The sequence below is a fragment of the Bombus pyrosoma genome, linkage group LG13, assembly GCF_014825855.1.
Source record: "Bombus pyrosoma isolate SC7728 linkage group LG13, ASM1482585v1, whole genome shotgun sequence".
NCBI classification, from domain to species: domain Eukaryota; kingdom Metazoa; phylum Arthropoda; class Insecta; order Hymenoptera; family Apidae; genus Bombus; species Bombus pyrosoma.
The window spans coordinates 4,794,231-4,812,756 of record NC_057782.1 but is presented as its reverse complement, the minus strand read 5'-3'; the positions used below and the strand labels follow the sequence as shown (position 1 = coordinate 4,812,756).

Below are 18,526 nucleotides of genomic sequence, written 5' to 3'. Positions count from 1 at the left end.
ACGCGTTCCAGTCTGTGTGTGCAACCTGTGTATGCCGCTGACAAACGAACCTCGCTGCAATTGAATTATTGACGCAATCATTCGGTTTATGCGCTCCTGAATATCTCGTGGTTTCCATTGGACGAGCGTAAAAATTCCGTCCCTGGTTTCGTTCAAATAAGGCTTTTAAAATTACTAAAGAATGGAATGAAATTGGCAATAATTCGACCTATTAAAAGCTAAAATTGAGTTTATGTATCGTATATCTTTTGTGATATTTTATGATTTAGACTCCAGCGGTGGAAAACTTTGGAATCTAGAAATGTTGTCCTTGGTTTCAGTGAAACACTTAAATCTGAGTAAAGAATGAAATAAAATCAGTGGTAATTTGAAAGGAAACTTGATTTATGCATGCTCAGATATTTTATGATTTTAACTAGACAATTAGAAAAATTGTCACTAACAGAATTCTCCTTGGTTCCAGTCGAAGAACTTTAAATTTATGTAGAATAATTCGATAGAAGCTGAATTTTGATACCCTAGATATATTATATTTCCGACTAGATATCCTTATCCAAATAAGGCATTTAAATTCCTAGAAAGAATGGACCGAAATCAATGATAATTCGAAAGAAGGTGAAGCGGTATTCGCGATGACGACCCTCATCAGGCTGCATAAAAGCAGAGTAAAAAAAAAAGGGAGGCAGAGAGAACAGCGTCGAGCTGAGAGAAACCACCCCGAGTAAAGTCAACCGAGGATCTATCGTTCTCCAGGGAGTAAGTGGATCGTGCAGGTCGGAGATAGAGACCGACTGAAAAAAAGGTACAGGAACGGAAGAGGAAAGGAGAGACAAAGAGGGAGAGACCAACGGAATTGAATCGAATTGGACCAACAGTGGTAGCGTGCTTGCAGGCAGTTCGTCCAAGGATATTTGTTCCGTACGTACCCGGGACCTTTGGAGACTCTGTTGTTGGGTGTAGCAAGAACGAAGGACGGGGACATAAAGCACCGACCGGGTCGAGGCACGTGGTGCATGCGAGTATTAAAGTCCACGTGGAAAGTCACGCTCGTCCCGCGAGACGCAAACCCGAATATGGGTGCGACCGTTCCCAGGAGAAGCTTGGCAACACACCCACGCTTGGCTAATTGTTTAAAATCTGATCGTACAGAAACGTTAGTACTAATTAAGTAACTCATTGCCCCTGGATGTGTGATTTATTCGTGATCATCGATCGCGACTGACATAGTTTCTTCCGTGATTAATTAAACCTACTTCAACTTAATTGCCATCACGCTACGACTCTTTAGGAAGAATCATATAATAATTATGTACGATGTTTGGAATATTCGTGCATAATTCACGTATCTCGTGTTATATTTCCATATCAGCACAGAAGAAAATCTTCAGACCCTTTTTTTTAGTGTTTTATGTGCTTTTTTATTACTGGTTCAGATCTCTTTATTTAGTATCCTTGCTCTGTTATTTTATTCCTGCTACCCCTCTTTTGTTGACCCCTTTTCTTTTATTAATGTAATTTCCTTTTTTGGTGCCTCGCTTTACCTTAATTCTCTTTCCGTTAAAGAAGGTAGAACACTACATACGCGATATTCAATGCCACTACTTGATCCTCTGATTTGGAATCTCGATGCATTACAAGACCAGTTCAAGATACAATACTAATTCATGGAGTTCAAGAAGCTGCAATGCCATTTCATCGATCACGAAGATCCAAGTTAGCGGATCGTGATGATGCTAAAGATTTGCGCTATAGCGTTTCACTATCGAATTGTCTGTATCGTTTCGATACTGGTTCGACAACGAAGCGTATTATCGTGACGTGGTGCATCGAGATTGCGAGATGCCAAATATCTGTCCGTTGGTCATTGCCCGACCTACTTCAACAAATGTATCGGTACAAGTATCAATCGTTTATAGTTCACCGAGGTCGACAGAGATTGTTCAGCTCAATCGAAAGGAACCTAACCCGACCTCTCTCGTTCTTCTGGCATGCATTAAATCCAGCATGCGTCTAACGAAATCCAATCTAACTAACAATCAACCAACATCTGACTGATCCATCATCTAAAGCCAATGTAATATAACTACACAGAATGTTCTAAGAAAAAGAGAATTAATTCAAAGCTCGTAGACCTCTTCACCAGCAGCGAATCACTTTTTCATCTTTTTTTCCAACGAAGATTGGAAGGTCCACCCTCGCGTATTCACGTTCACCTTTGATTTATTCTCGAACCATTTGCACGCTTGCTGGCGGACGATCACAATGAAGCTTCAAACGATATCGTTTCGCCGCGGAAAGGGTAGTAGAAGCGCGATGAAAATGGGATTGAAAACCACCAGACTAATCTCCTTCTCCCGGCGTGTAGCCGTAATATCCACACCCACGCCCCTGAAACGCACAAACACACGTATATCCACGATCGTCCACCTGCACGATTCCCTCCACCCAGTGTTACTGTATTTTTCCACACAAAAACACTTTACATGTATACATGATCGTATGTTGAAACAGGCACGCAAACACTTACGAGCATTCCACACACGCGAGAACGTAGTCGAGGAGAGAACATATATTAAATGCGTGTACGTACTTGACGGTATGCGTGCTAGTCGCGCTACGAAGTGGGGCTGCCATTTAAATAAATGTTTAATCTCGCCCACCTCTTGACGCCCCCTTTGCACCCCAGGTAATATTCTCTCTGTTCTTCTCCGCGTCCTCGCTCGTTTCTTTTTTCCGCTTTCTACCCCATTCTCCTTCACTCCGCGGCTGAAGGTAGCTGTACGAAAAAGCGTGGCCGATGAAGTGGAAAAAGAGGTGGCGGCAGATAGAAGAACAGAAGAAGAAGTTAAAGAAGAAGAGAACATAGAGAAGGATCGAAGAAAGAGAACGAAAAGCTTTGTGGTGGTGAAAAGCAAGAGAGTACAGGGGATAGAGAGAGAAGCAGAGTGCTGGAGAGGCAAGTAAAAAACCAATCGAGTCTGTGCAGTGGCTGCGTGCTACCTTCCCCCTCTAACATTCCATCCCTGTTTCCGCCCTGGACCGACCCCTGCAGCCATTTAACCTCTGCATTGCAAATGCCACCCCCTTTTCGCCACGGCCATCGGTCTGTATAAGGGCGGCCAAGGGGGTAGTGGAGGGGTTAGTACTCAGTCGAGCCGAGACTGTTATTTTAACGAAATATCTTTAAACGGCAGCCGAGGAGAAAGAGAGAAATAGAGGATGAACCCCCCTCGACAGTCAAGCCTGGAGGGAAGTGAACGTGAAAGAGCGAGGTTGGCGGGGGTGTGTGGGGTGGCTGGGAAGGAGGATGGTTAGCCTCGGACGAGCTCCGAGGCAGAGAGATGAAAGGATACCTAGTTACGGGATGAGGGCCCAACGGTTTAAAGGATTACCGGCCTGCCCATTATTCAAATGTATGCTAAACGCGCGCAGCGATGTACGCGATAGCCTTATCAACCCTCTTACGAGCCATCCTCGCTCGAAACCACACCGACGACGTGCTGCCGTATAGCATATGTGTATTTTACGGTGGCACGCCGCAATACCGGTATGCACCCGCCACATAGGCTGGAATTATCGATATGAAGCAGAGATGAAGTATCCCGGCACGAATACACCGACAGCTCGTTAATTCTAACCCGTTTTTCTCGCCCACTGACGAATGGAAATATGCCCTACAAAAGTGCTACGAATCGATATCCTTAAAATTGTAACAGTTCCTACAACGATCAGATACTTCATCGAGTTTGGTAGATTTCGCTGTCAAGAATGATACAATGGTATTTAGACAGACAGTAATTAAGCATCTAGCTGGCACGTAATGGCGAGAACGTGGGAAGGAAAGGCGAAGGGCATTGTTCCTCGAAGATAAGAGAAAAAAAAAAGGTGAGCATGGTGCTCTCTCTCTCTCTCTCTCTCGTCATTCATGTACTTGTGTACACGTACTGGTTCAGTAGAAGGAGGAAAGAAAGAAAAAATTAGATCAGTCATTAAGCGAAGAACGATTTAATGAAGATGACCTCATACTCTCCGCAGCAAAGTTTGTACAGCCGTCTAAGCGGATTCTCACGTCAATCGCTGGCCGCGAGTCAAGTGGCGAGAATTGTCGGCAATTGTTTCCGAAATCCCGCGCAGATGCGCTCGCGCTCGCCGCTGCTCAAGCGCGTGTGCGTGCGCGAAATATCGTGTGAGTGACGCCGCGAGCACGCAAGCAACCACGGACGGTCCGGCCGCGCCGATCCTGATGTGTGAATCACTCGGCACAATTACGACAATTACCGGACCCGGTCGCAAGTCACCACACTATCCGCGTTCGCCGTTTCCCACGCCCTCTACTATTCACGCTTCACGCAAATCTCAAGCGTACTTTCCTCCGCCAAGCGTTCATTCGCCGGATGGTCCTTCTTCTGTCGTTTCATCTCCGGATGAACAAGTTTTAGCACGAAAAGAATAGTTGCTGGAGGGAGGGATCCTGTGGAGAGATCCTTGTAGTGGATGGTAGAATTTTATGCGTTAATTGGAAGTTTACGAGAGAATAGCGTAGAATGATGCATTGATCTTGATGAGACTTTGTGACTGATTGGGGAGACAGATGAATTTGACCTGTGGCAGACCGTTTCCGTAGAATGATGAATAGAGCAAGATCGTAATAAGTAGCAATGAAATATTCGACGTTTCTAAGATGGTATAAGACGTAGAACTTTTGTCATTGATCAAAGCTAATATTAGTCCTGCTATATCTCTACAAGTTTCTTTGATCCGTCTTTCTTTAATCGTCAAATATTAAAAGATTTTTGATACGTAAAGCTGTACAAGACGTTATGTAGAAATTGATGTTTGAAGTATAAGTAGCGTTCTAAGATGGTACGAGACTAGGAATTGTTCTCATTGGTTGAACCTATTCTCTCATCTTGGTATTAACCTTGTTATATCCTTTAAAGCAACTTCCAGCCAGTTATATTTTTCTATCATTAGAAAAATTATTCAAGTTTGTGAAAAATATAGAAGAATTGTTTTCAATAAACAATTCTATGCTGAAAATCGTCTTGAAATAAGTATCTCTTCTGGACATAATGCAATTATTACTAGTGCTTGGAAGATACAAATTCGAAGGCCATAGCAGGGTTAAAATTAATAAAATAATCGTACGTGTTTCTCTACCGCATAAGATGCATTCCTGTAAATAGAGATTTCGCAGGTGCACGAATGTTTCCTTTATGCCCACCAACTCTCGGCGTGCTCGGTATTGCGGCGCTATAATGGTAACTCGCTGAGCCACTTTGTCTCCGCATCCGCTTCCGCAGAGTTAATGCTCACCAGTCTAGAAGGTCGAACTTCCTCGTTCTCAAACGGTGACAGTTTCAAGCGTACCAAGACAAATTCAATTTATCCGTTCCCTTTCGAACTGAATCTTATTAGAATCGAATGTCGACGAATATATACCGGTGTCTCGAAATCAACCCTAACGGATCAACGAAAGAAATCAATCCACGTCCCGCAGGAGTTGACATTTGACACCTTACTGCACCGTGCCAGTGATTGGCTGATTATGATCTCGGTAATCCGGATCGCAGTCTGCCAGGCTTGGACCACCCTCGACGTGATTGTCGAGTTCTAAAGCAAATACGCAGAACCACCCCCTGGCGTTCGGTGTTTCGCGAGTCACACGGAGAACGCGACCCCAATTTTCGTGCACGCGTGCACCGCGTATGGCGATTACACGCGATTCCACTGGGCATTCTCGTCCACGGCACGAACGAAAATCCCGGCCATTTCGACGAGTAACATTCGGAAAACTCGTTGATCATAGTGAACGTTCGTGCGTATACTTTGTCTATCCTTGCGGAGGGTGCTCGTGCTGTAAATTATTAGAGATCCGTTCGCTTTGTAATTTATGTCTGTCAGCCAGATGTTAATTTATTACCTGTAGTAAAATTTTTCTGAGAATAAATACATAGATGATAGGATAAAGTTATTTTAGGTTGGATTTTTCTTCTTTTCGAAGAATATCTTTCTTCCTTGTCTTCTTTCTTCCTGGAATTTCAAAGATGACTGAAGCGATATAGCTGAAAGGTGCAAAGCTAAGAGAAAGACTTGGCAGAGGAGGTGGCAATCAAAATGGTAATCGCCGCGAACAAGGTGTAAGTCCATAGAAATTGGATGTGAGACTTAATATCATGGATCGCTAAAGAGTATTACGGAGGATTATCGGGGTAAAGTGACACCCCTGCCCCGAGGCTGCGGCAGCGTGCGGTGTGCAGTCTTAACAAAACACCGGGGAGTTAGCCGAGCCTTCTGTAAATATTGTTACCGCCACCCCGTCGGCAATTTCGCCAGCCATATGTTAGACTACGGATGTCCTTTTTACCGTTTTCGCGTATCTGCCTGTATAAAGCTTCGATCTACTTTGGTTTCGTCTGCCTGAGAGGTTTGGACCAATGGTAAAAATATTCTTAATAAATATTCTATATTCTATTCCATCTTTGTGTTTGTCGTACGTTCCTTTTCGAAGCTAAGTTCATCGACTGTGTCTTTTTGTTTAAACAATTACAGAATAACAATAAATATTCTAGAAAAATTTCAGTTATCTTACGAACAAAGTTTGAAGGCGATAAATAGACACATAATTCTTACTAATTATTTTATAAACTATTAAAAGTTTTAAAAGAATGACGAACAGATGAATTCTTTTTCTGTGTTTATTTACCGCAATTATATCATAAGCTTCAGGATAAATTTAAGAAATATACGTTTTATATACTGATTGTTTCGAACGCAAATTTAAAAAATCAGATACAAGCAATTCAAATGACCCGATCGATGTTCATTATGCTGATATAAAGCGTATATAGAGCAATAACTACGGGGTCGAAGAGGGTGAATCTCAAATTAGAAAGCAGCGAGGACGGAATGAATTAGCATTGCTTTCAAGTCGCTTTCTAATCTCGGCAACTGAACAAATTGCTACTGAATGATTAGTAACGAACGAATAGATGATCTAACCAGTTATTCAAGTGGATTTTGCGGGAACAGAAAAGACGTGGATAGATTCGTGGGGTGTAAAACGACGCCCTATCGTCATTGATGACACGTGGCATGGATTACGAGCATGTCACACGGTCAATTTCGAACGTCCAGTTAATACAATACGCTCAAAACGATACCTAATTGCTAAATCAAGTCTCTTGGAACCGTGATTATTATCGTAAACTTCATTTATTGACAAATATGATAATCAAATTACTACTATATTTATACAAATTCATATTTTATGAACATAACTAGAAGAGTGGGATCTAAACAGAGATTTATTTCATTTACTGAATATTGCAACAAATACTATACTTCAGATATTTTATACACTTTTGCATATGAAGACCATATGGGAAAAATATGATGTCTATTTTTATCGATTTTCTGATTTTTATGTCACTTGATGATTAAAAAAAGAGTATTTTAATACAGAGGAATCTAAAAAATCTCTAATGATAAGTATAATACGATTAACAATGTTTACAAAGATAATTTTTAAATTCAACCTGAAATATCCAAAAAAGTATACAGATCTGCGACGATGGTTACGACAGATTGTAGATGATACGCCCGTACCATCCTTTCGCCCATAGCTTTCGTAAACATAAATTTGCCATATATCCCGGAACCAGGATTTATTACCCATGAATCGAGGCGAAAGGGGCGGTTTACAATGGGCCAGCAAATTGCGGCCCGTTTATATCGATGGAGACGTTATGGGGGCGGAGGAGTTTGCCAGTGCGAACGAACAAGTGTGAAATCAGGTGCATCCATAATGCAAAGGGGTGGTTCGACGTCCGAAACTCACCCCCGACGCGATCGTAGCGTAGCCCCAACACTGGGGCCGAAATCAATTAGACACGCAGCTGAACGCTACATTTATTCTCAACGTGACGAAACACAAAACGGAAAATCGTCGTTCTAATTGTCCTAGGAAAAACTGTAATATTTACGCGTGTTCTTCGACTGTAAAATTGATTGAAATAAATTATTAAGCATTGAAAATTAAAAGATATGCGATCCTCTGATCTACGGTGTATAAATTTGTGCTTTTTTTTAATAGTATCTTTGTAGAGTTAGCATAAAAAAGTAAATCTCAGGCAACAACCAAAGTAAAAAAGGTTGACTAGTACAAAAAGCAGAAAAAGGAGGAAAATGTAACGAGGATAAAACGCGCGGACAATTTTTTGCTATCAAGATTCTTCCGAAAGGTAATAAAATACACTTGATGCAGTTTAATGGTTGGTTCGAGAGGTTCCGAGAATTCCAGAGAAAACCGTACAAAACGCAAAGTCGCGCAAGATCGTAGATGGGAGGGGAAGGAATGACTCTAACTTCCTAAGAATTAAAGTGAATCGCTCGAGGGTAGCAGCTAAGGGTCGTAGCCTCTAGCGATTATACTAATAGTCGGGGCGTAGACAAGCTGATAGGGAGAATAGGGGCACAGCTAAGTTACTAATTGTTTTACACAGTGGAAACTTCGTTTGGTTAATTCCCGTGCGCATTTAACGCGTTTATTCTTTCGCGGCAAAAATCCAGGAAATTACTGCAATATACACTTGCTGGCGAAAGTTCGACGTTTTACTCGACAGATTAAATTTTCCACTGTAGACATCTGGAATACGCTTAGAAAAATCTCGAAGAATGTTTGCTTTCTTGTTCGAAATGTTCGATAGTGTTTCATACGATCTGAAGAAAAAAAATGTCATGCGTTTGAATGGTCGAACGATCGTGGATGGTGTATCGGCGATGTGGAAGGAAACTCAACAGCGGAAAAGCGAACAATGGCCTTCTTCCTGGCAGGTTGATCCTGCTTGAGTAATGTTGAAATCTGGGGCGTTCCTGGGAAAGACCACCTGACCTCAGCGTCCCTTCGTCAGCGTCGTTGCACCCCCTTGGACGAGTCATTCCCGTTTTCTCGGCAAGTATCCAACATCGGATTAATGACATTGCGATGGCGTTACACCTTGACGCGATACACTACGTATAATCGAATGTTCATCCTTTTTAATCTTCTTTAAAACTCGAAAGACTTTGTCGATCCGTAAATCTACCAGTTTTCCGTCGACCAGACCAACAAAACAGATTAAGTTCTGGTCGACGAGCAATCAATTAAACGGGATAATATCTCGGTGCAAACGATAAGCCCTCTGGTGGACTTAACGCATTTTCTTCGGTATTAAATCGGTTATAACGTTTTGAAATCGATATTCTGTTCTTTTCGAGACGTATTACGAGCTATTTCCCATCTTGGCTGAAAGTCGAAAATATTGGAATTTCGACACGACGCTGAAACGTTTCCCCGGGACCGGGTGGAAGCTGTTTGGGGATGAGCACGCGGTCGGGTAATGGAAGATGTGATAATTTAGTATGCACAGTGGAGTTTATTTGAATTTTATTGGCGGGCTCGCTGTCACGTGGGTCAACGCGTAGGAGTGGTGGTCGTGCCACAAGGGGGTCCCTCTTTCGCTTTATCGGATCGGGGAAGAGACGACGCTCCTCCCGTTTTCTCGTTTCCCCGAGGGGACACTTCCGTCCGACCAATATCGTCTCCTCTCTCTCATCTTCTCTCGCTTCTTCGCTCAGTTTTTCCACCTTCCGCCGTCTCTTTTTCTATCTTTTACCCTCTCCTGGGCCGCTTCCAATATCTTTCTAAGTTCTCCGAGCCGGCCATGAATAAACTATTCCCCGACTTTGAATATCTGAACGTTTTGCGCGGGAATGGGACCGCCATCGAGGGACCAACCGCAGAAAGGACGAGAGAAGATGATATCGATTGATCGACGTGTTATGTGGAAGGGGCTAACCCGTCGAGTCGATGGTACCATCCTTCAATTTTTGGAAAACGCCGTGACAGAAGGGAGGAGACTGTCTTGGGTGAACAGTTTCCAATAATACGAACAATATATTATTACAGGGAAATAGAAGGAAAATTCTCTCTGCCAACTGTATTTATAAAAGAACGGCAGACGTTGGAAATTGATCAAAATCTGCAAGCTGATCTTTATTCTCCCCGATCAAGGAGCAATTAATTTTTCGTAACGGTGACGGTGATGAAATCAAGCAGTCAGCATAATGAGTAGCGTTGCCTGCCGCGCAATTCATCGGATGTCGTAAAACGAGAGGTGAGAGAAGGAGAGGGCGGAACGAAAGAGGGGGTGGCGAAGGATGGCGCGGGGTTATTAATATTCAGAACGAGGAACAGGAGTCGAGAGCGGTGCCGAGTGACAAATACCTCGCACCCGTCCCAACCCCGGAACGGCTCAACTCTGTAATTAACGCTAATCTCCCGGCCGTTCCTCCGACACCGTACCACCCACTTCGTCTTCTCTCCCGCCTCTGTACTTACTGAGCCAGAGGGTGGCCTTAAACAGGCTCTCGAGTCGATTCTTGGATGAAGAGGATCTATGATTCCTCTTGGCGACTACTAAAAGAAAAACGTTCACTCGAAAATTGAACGCTATGTAACAAAAATCGAACGATTTTAATTACACGTTCTTATCGACTCTCTCTCTCCCTCTCTCTCTCTCTCTAAATCATTTGATTTAACATTTTGTTTAAAACAAGAATGAATAGAAAGTGATGCGTTTTATGGTGCCTTCTTTCATTTTTGTTTTTTGTATAGAGGAGGATGAAGAACGTTATTTTGTTAGTCCTTTTTATCTTCATAACTGAATAAAGACAGCATAGAGATGAAAAACATAACCACTATGCGGCAGTCCCTGCATATTTTTGCAAATATTAACAGTGGCACTGTTCGTTCGTCGTGCATCGTTGTCTACATTTGAATTTACAAAACCGGAAGCTGAATTACTACCTTCACGTGCAGACGAACGCGTATGAATTATCATTGCAGAGATGGTGCAACTTCTTGAAATGTTTTAATGCTCCGCGCAGCGATTCGTCATCAAACATATTTTCATTAAATAATATCCCACATAATACGATAATCTCTGTAATCCTTTTATCGAAATACGAAAAGTATTCTAATTCTTTACTAAAGAACACTTAAACTCGTATAAAATTTCCACTGTATAAAAGACATTTTAATTATACGTATTTCCTCTAATTTTAGGGATATCGAAGTATTTCATAATTTCTAAATGGCTTCATAAGAAAAATAACAGAAAATGCATGTCGAATTATAGAAGATAAATAGGAGCGTGCCTGAAAGGTCAAAGGACGGAGATTCCTTCATCCACTTCCTGCGATATAGTCGCCGCTGGTGGTTGCGCGGTTCGGTTAGCACTTGGTGGACTAAAATAGCGAGTCAGCCGACCGCGAATATCCTTGATTAAACGCAAAAAAGCTCCGAGACCTACGCTCGCCTTGCGCTCTGGCGTGGCTGCGTTTTTTCGCCACCCTCCGCCATCACGATGGTCGGGTTTGAGCGTGGAATTGGATTGGTCGTCTTTTCTCTCTTCTCGTTCTCTTTCCCCTTCGTTTCATTCCCTCTTCAGCGAGAGAAAGAAACGTTGGTAGTTTCAAAGCTTCTGGGGACTCGATTAGTGCTAGTGTGCGACATCAGAAATACGTAAGCACGGTTCATTTCCAAGTATTCCTTCCGGTTAAATTGTTGTACAACGTTCTAATTTCTTAAGCCAAAGAGGATATCTGTCCCTTTCTCATTTTAGTACTTTTCACTATAGATACTTGTATTTCCATAATAAGCAAGTACTAGCTTAATAATAAAAATCTAAAAGTTCTAAAATATAGTCATGGTATGCTATCTTATTCATTTCTTGTTTTCTTCATGACGTTGCTATATATTATTTAGCAAATCGGTATGAATGCATTAAAGAATCCCTGAAGAGGTGTAGGTTTGCTTCGCAAAATTGCTACGATGTTCTTCGATGGTGACAAAGGTCTCTTTGCGAAGTGAAAGCGTGATAATCGAGAATGACGTTGGCCGAAACAATGCGGCAGGCGTTCATCCTCTAAGGCATGAGTTTCGTATGCCAACTAAGGGTGATGTCAGACCACGGTGATATATGGTGGAAGCACGGGAAATGTCACGTGCCCAGCAACCTTCCATACAGCTGCAAAAGGATTAGGGGCCACATTCTGTAACACGTTATTTCAGAATGCAATTGAATTCCTTTCACTGTCATTGGCTCTGGTCTATCGATCAAAGTTGATCACTGGTTGTTACACCTCCATCATCATTCGGTGGTGATAATAAACTTCACTTACAATCAAAATTTATTTCAAGTACCATCTTCGAATCCAAATTCGAATAAAAAGAAAGCAATAAAAACATCAGTTTTTTCAAGAAACAAAAAATGTTTAGTGATAACATTTGCACTGATTATGAACTTTTAGGGTGCAGAAATTAACTGTAATCTTTGCTTTCGCCATTCATGAAAACGTAAGAACCATCGTCGATAAATGAAATTCCTTCGTCCTCAACGGAGCACAGATGTTGCTCTTCTTTCCTTACAAGAGACGTCGCGACGCGTCGCTCGTAAAATCGATTATATAGCCGCTACCTCAATAAAGTGACGGACCAATGGTAAGAAAAGCGCTGATCCAATCAAAAGGTACGATCCCGAATAAACATCAGTCGCTTCTGGTTATCTCAAAATCTTATCGTTTCAATGGAAAACGGATCTGAAGTGAACATGATATGATATTCTTGACAGTACGTATCTAGCGTCACTCATCTGTCACTAATGGCTACCGTATATTATAGTAGCTTTATTGTTATTTTACTTTTATCTCTTTTCAATAATGGCGTTGAATGTTATCATGCCGTGGTCGTTATCCATGGAGTGCTCACTGGAAGCGACAGTATGGAACTTATTAGTAACAGAATCCAAGAAGTAAGTACATAAATCAAATACAAAACAAAGAAAGTTGTAGATGTCGCGTCTATATAAATTTAGCGGTAAATATGATTTCGAGTAAAAATGATATTCCAATGTGCTTAAAACGATTATTAATTTTAGATGCATCCAGGGACACAGATTTATAATACTCCAAGATACGCTGGATGGAGTAGTCTGGAGTCAATGTGGCATCAAGTGGAAGAGATAGGCATGGACGTTATATCTGTGGGCGCTGCATTTCCCGAGGGAATAAATTTAGTTGGTTACAGTCAGGGTGGTTTATTAGCTAGAACGATACTGCAAAGGTTTCCCGGTCACAACGTTAGAAATTTCATTTCCTTAAGCTCACCACAAGCTGGACAATACGGAAGTAGGTGACCTCAGTGCCGTGAAGAAAGACAAAGAAATTACCGTTTCAAATTACGTATTCTCTTGCAGCTCAATTTTTGCATTTATTCTTTCCTAATTTGGTATGCCAAACTGCCTATGAATTATTCTATTCAAAAATCGGGCAACACACCAGTATTGGGAACTATTGGAATGACCCTCATCATCAAGTTAGTATATATAAACGACTCGTTAATAGTTCTGTAAATTGTATTTTACCCTTCTTTTACAGGAATTGTATTACAAATACAGTACATTTCTTCCGTACGTGAACAATGAGAAAAATTCGACAAAAATGCCAATGTACAAACAAGGTCTCACCAAATTAGAACGTATGGTGCTTGTTGGAGGACCTGAGGATGGTGTTATTACCCCGTGGCAAAGTAGCCATTTCGGATACTACGACGTTAACGAAACTGTGATAGATATGCATGACCGACGTATTTATAAGGATGATTTAATTGGACTGAAAACATTAGATGAAAGCGGAAGACTTGTTCTTATTACAGTTCCAAATGTCCCCCATTATGAGTGGCATAAAAACGTATCTATAGTAGATGATTTTTTACTGCCATACTTAGATTAATATAATCTTATCGTACATTAGATAATTAATTTTTACCACATAATATAAGGGAAATTCCAAAGATCGAAGATCTCTAAACGATATTAAGTGTACTCATTATATTTATCATGTGAATTTCATCCTTTTACATAATTTTCCACATGAAGATAATTTTCCAAAGACGAACGCGTAATAAATATATTTCTAATGTTTCAACACAAAAAATATTTAGTACCTTATAACTACAATCAGGAAGAATTATTTATTAAGGTAGTTCAATAATAAATGTGTATATACATTCTTTTTCATTAATAAATGTTTACTACTTTTTCAATACAAAACGATTTATTTTCATTAAATATCGTCAAGATTCATTAAGTACCTAATTATTAATTTAAATCTACAACTGGTATTCTATGTAGTAAATATAGGCAGGGTGTAAATTATCACATATCATTGATGAGATAATTAATTAAATTACTTAGAAACTTTTATTGTGTGTAAAACGAGTGATGAGATCAAGAGCCCATTTTGGCTGATCAGAAGGAACCATGTGTCCAGCATTTCTTACTAAGACTTCTGTCAAGTTATCAACGGTCTTTGAATATCCAGCTAATTCAGTTCCAACATACCATGCTTTTCTCTGTGCTGTTTTGTACTTCTTTGCTCCAGGCCATTTTAGGTTTTGGATATAGTTTTCCGTCAAAGGATATGCCACAATAATATCAAGTTGTCCATTGTATATAAGAACTCTATAATGTTGAACAAGATCTTCTACTAGAACTGCCATAGACTGCATAATATCCCCTTTCAAATATTCTTCTACTTTTTTAGATTCGATATTGAATGTTAAATTGCCAACATGTATGGTTTTTCTAATATCTGCTATTTGAAGCCATTGTAGCATATAATCGGAGTCATTACTTGGATCATGATTATGCAAAAAATTAAAGTAATAATCGAAACCAGTTAAATTTTTAAACAATGAAGGTTCTTCGGTTAAATCACCATCAATAAGTTTATCAAACAAATTAAAAGCTTCTATATATTTCCCCTTCTTTATTAAATCTTCACCCTGTTTTTCATATGCGTGGATTTGATTTCTGCCATTTATATCAACTAAACCTATCTGATACAAATAATCTCCATATTGCAACTGATTCACTGGATCAGTCAATCCATTTCCAATTGCTAAACCTTTTAAGTTTATTTTTGTCTGTGCCTTGATATTATAATCTTTAATAGCATGAGATACAGCCGGTACATATTTTCCTCCATACGATTCACCAGTGACATAAAAGTCATTGGTCTGAAGTTCTGGGAATAACTTAAAGAATTGGACTAAGGCAGTATGCACATCCCTTCCCACATCTGTTTCATTAGTAGCATAGCCTTTTTCATTCTCAGTAAAACTAAATCCAGTGCCAACTGGATTATCAATGTAAAGCAAATTATGACACTTGTTCCAAGAGTATTCACGCATTTCAAGAGTTTTATTTTCAGTAACTATGAATGGGCCGTTTTCCAAGAATAAGCCATACAAGGATGTGGCTCCAGGGCCACCTTGTAGCCATAATACTACAGGGGCAGTCTTTGGATTATGCTAAAAAAAAAAATCCTACCTTGCATTTCTTAGATACATTTTTTTATTTATTATTTGAAAGTTCCGCATAATCAGAACCTCGATCACTAAAAGTTGCAAATATTTTTTATTCGCAAAATTCAAAATATTAAATTACTTACCAAGGCCGGAAAGAACCAAAAGAACATGTTCGAATTGTATTGTTTGTTAACAGTTAAATAACCAGAATAGCTACTGACATCGTTCATATCTTTATGTTGTACAGCAGCTTTACTACGGGCCTCATCTACTTTACCACTTTCAATAAGTGGCGTCAGGAAAAGAGGTGCACCACAATCTTCTTCATTGTAAAGCGGATAATCCTTTGGTTTAGGATAAATATTTGTAAATCCTCTTGCGAATGAAACAATGAATAATACTTGTACAAGTAACAAGAATTTTTCCATCGTGTTCTATCTGATTAATCGCAACTACCCTAAACACGACCTTCGAACAGCGGCCGAACGTGATCGAAACGCAATTGATATATATATTTCGACGCACAGTGCATCTTTATATACCGGCGCGATAATATTACCAACATAGGAAATGTTACTATAACGTGATCCATTCAAAGAGTAGGGACACATCTACGAATTCCGAAAATATAGTAAAATTTGAATTAAGTCTATTTTACACTTATATATGGAATTAGACTTAAAAAGAATATTCAAGAATTTCTTTTAATTTAGCTATTATCCAAAATTGAATAAGAAATAATGAAATGGTTACTATCTGCACTAAGCATATAATTCGAGCTACTTGAAACTGTTAACGTTTATGTAGATGGCATTTGAGAATATGAACGTATCAGCTGACTGTACCAATACACGTTAATTTGAATTGCATTTGTGTTCTACAATACGGTTGAAGGTTAATATAGAACTGTTACTATTTTTAAGTCTGAATACAACATGTTACAAATAATGGTGACATTGTAAATAAACTTGTACGCTTCTTCCAATTAAATGGTGCAAAATCATATCGAAGTCTTCGACCTTTTGGGATATATTTCGTGATATTTTCTCATGCTTGTTATGATTGAGAACTCCAAGAAAAATTTTTTTAAATTAATGAATTTGAAGAATTAATCTATAAAAGTTTCTAACATTGTTATATTTATATATATACACAAAAGTATTATTTTATTTGTTGTTGAAGTAAAAGAAACTACAGAATTATGAATGATTCTTTCCTAGAAGACTTAGAATTATTGTCTACTGATGTTAAAACTGTAAATGCTTATCCAGTGGATCGGCATGTAACAACAAGGAATGCAACATCCTCTCCTTTGCAACATACACTGCAAGGCAAGGGAGAAAATGTACATATTACAAAGCAATATACTACTAGGGAACCAAATACGAAAGATTTAAAAAAGTTGCCTGATCAAGACACAAGGAAACAACAAATGAAAGTAAGAATATCTGAAAGGAAAGAGAAGCCTGTTGAAAGTAAGTTGAAGCCGATTGAAAATAAGGTAAAAAGTGATGGAAAGGAACAAGTAGTTAAAGACGATACTAAAGTAAAGATTAAGGAGTCAAGAGCAAAAATTTCTGAAAGCAAAGTGATTATGAAGGATAAAACACGACGTTCAGGAAATTATAAGGAAAATACTCAGGCTCCAGATGTATCTGTTAAAGAAAACAACAGACCATCTGATTCCTCAAAAGAGGGAACTTCCCATGTAGAAGTTGCAAAAGACAAAACAAAAGCCTATGATCTCAGAAAAGTAGAATCCAAAGAAACTGATCCTGTTGCATTGCTTAATGCCATCAAGGACATTGTGAGTATATCCACAAAACAGGAGAGCACAAAGATTTTGAGAGCGATGCAAGAGCTGCACTTTAATTCTCAAGCAAATCTTATTAAACACCTACTGTGTCAAACAGATGACATAATCAATGAAATGCATCCTAGTAAAGATTCCAATAGAGTAAAGAGCCTAATTGAACAGAATGAAAGATTACAAGAGGATATTGTTATTTTACAAAGAAAAAACGAGGAGCTGCAGAAGAAATTAAAGGAATTTGAATTTCTGAAACAGGAAAATATTGCACTCAAATTAAAATGCAAGGAATTATGTAAACAATAGCAAAAGTGTACAGTATTCTAATACTAAGTACTTAGAATATGTTGATAATGAGGTATTCATTCCATGCTGCTGTTGAACTTTGATCATTACCAGCTGTTGTTACACTGCATGAAAATATAAAGTGACTAATTTTGAAAAATAAGCGAGAATAAAAAATATAAAACATACCAAGCTTTAGAGATGGTATTCCACAAGTTCAATAACAAACGTGCATATATGATCGATGATGCCGATAATCGTTGATTATAGATGATGATTCATAATAATCTCCGTATTCTTTTATAGTTTTCTCTTTCAGTCCAATCTCCTTATCAGTTCATTTAACTTATCTAAGGAAAGATATCATGCAATAAAATTGATGGATTTTCCCACAATTTTTCTCACGTTTTCCTTATAGATAAGCGTGTCTCCTTGATCAGACACTTTTATAATGTAAACTAGAATATTAAATAAAATTGTACTATTGTGTATATCTCGTAAAATGATCATAGTTGATATAATGATTATATTTACGTGTGATGATAGTAGGTGAAAATTCCGCACTTATTTTTATAAATACTTTACAATTTTCCTTTTAATACCAATGGCTGCTAATTATCAGAGTGTAAGATTCTGTAAATGTTTCAGCTACACACACCAACGCACATGCGATGTTTTCCATATTGTTGTGTGTGGAAAGCGATGACACGTGTGTTGAAATTATGAGACCACAAATTTTCTAACGTTTTTACTAATATTTTTTTAATTCGTAACAAAGTTTAAAGCTAACAATATGTTATCTAGTTTAAAGAGTCTGAGCCTCATTTACTACATACGCGTCGTAATATGTGTGTATTTTATTCCGCGTTGATTTGAAGTTGATATATTTATTGAACTAGAAAGAAAAAGAAAAAGAATATGATAGATCTGTAAGAAAATGCCTAATAAACTACTTTATAATTGAATTTGTGTGATTTCTTAATTTTTAGAGTAGAAATTCAAGAAATAAAATCATAGCA

At 39.1% G+C, this 18,526-nt stretch overlaps 3 protein-coding genes across 3 annotated transcripts; 2 read left to right on the top strand and 1 right to left on the bottom strand.

Annotated features, from left to right (window-relative positions):
- Positions 1 to 12,437: 12,437 nt before the first annotated feature.
- LOC122574467 (lysosomal thioesterase PPT2 homolog) lies at positions 12,438 to 14,053 on the top strand. The gene is made up of 4 exons (XM_043742111.1): positions 12,438 to 12,854; positions 12,981 to 13,230; positions 13,299 to 13,417; positions 13,480 to 14,053. The coding sequence occupies exons 1-4, from the start codon at positions 12,705 to 12,707 to the stop codon at positions 13,831 to 13,833; spliced, it is 873 nt and encodes a 290-aa protein (XP_043598046.1). The 5' UTR covers positions 12,438 to 12,704; the 3' UTR covers positions 13,834 to 14,053.
- A 57-nt stretch (positions 14,054 to 14,110) lies between these two features.
- On the bottom strand, positions 14,111 to 15,981 carry LOC122574465 (venom serine carboxypeptidase). Its single transcript, XM_043742109.1, has 2 exons — positions 15,556 to 15,981; positions 14,111 to 15,415 (listed from the first exon to the last, which is right to left on the bottom strand). The coding sequence occupies exons 1-2, from the start codon at positions 15,838 to 15,840 to the stop codon at positions 14,294 to 14,296; spliced, it is 1,407 nt and encodes a 468-aa protein (XP_043598044.1). The 5' UTR covers positions 15,841 to 15,981; the 3' UTR covers positions 14,111 to 14,293.
- A 243-nt stretch (positions 15,982 to 16,224) lies between these two features.
- On the top strand, positions 16,225 to 18,472 carry LOC122574466. Its single transcript, XM_043742110.1, has one exon. The coding sequence runs from the start codon at positions 16,614 to 16,616 to the stop codon at positions 17,526 to 17,528; it is 915 nt and encodes a 304-aa protein (XP_043598045.1). The 5' UTR covers positions 16,225 to 16,613; the 3' UTR covers positions 17,529 to 18,472.
- The last annotated feature ends 54 nt before the right edge of the window (positions 18,473 to 18,526 follow it).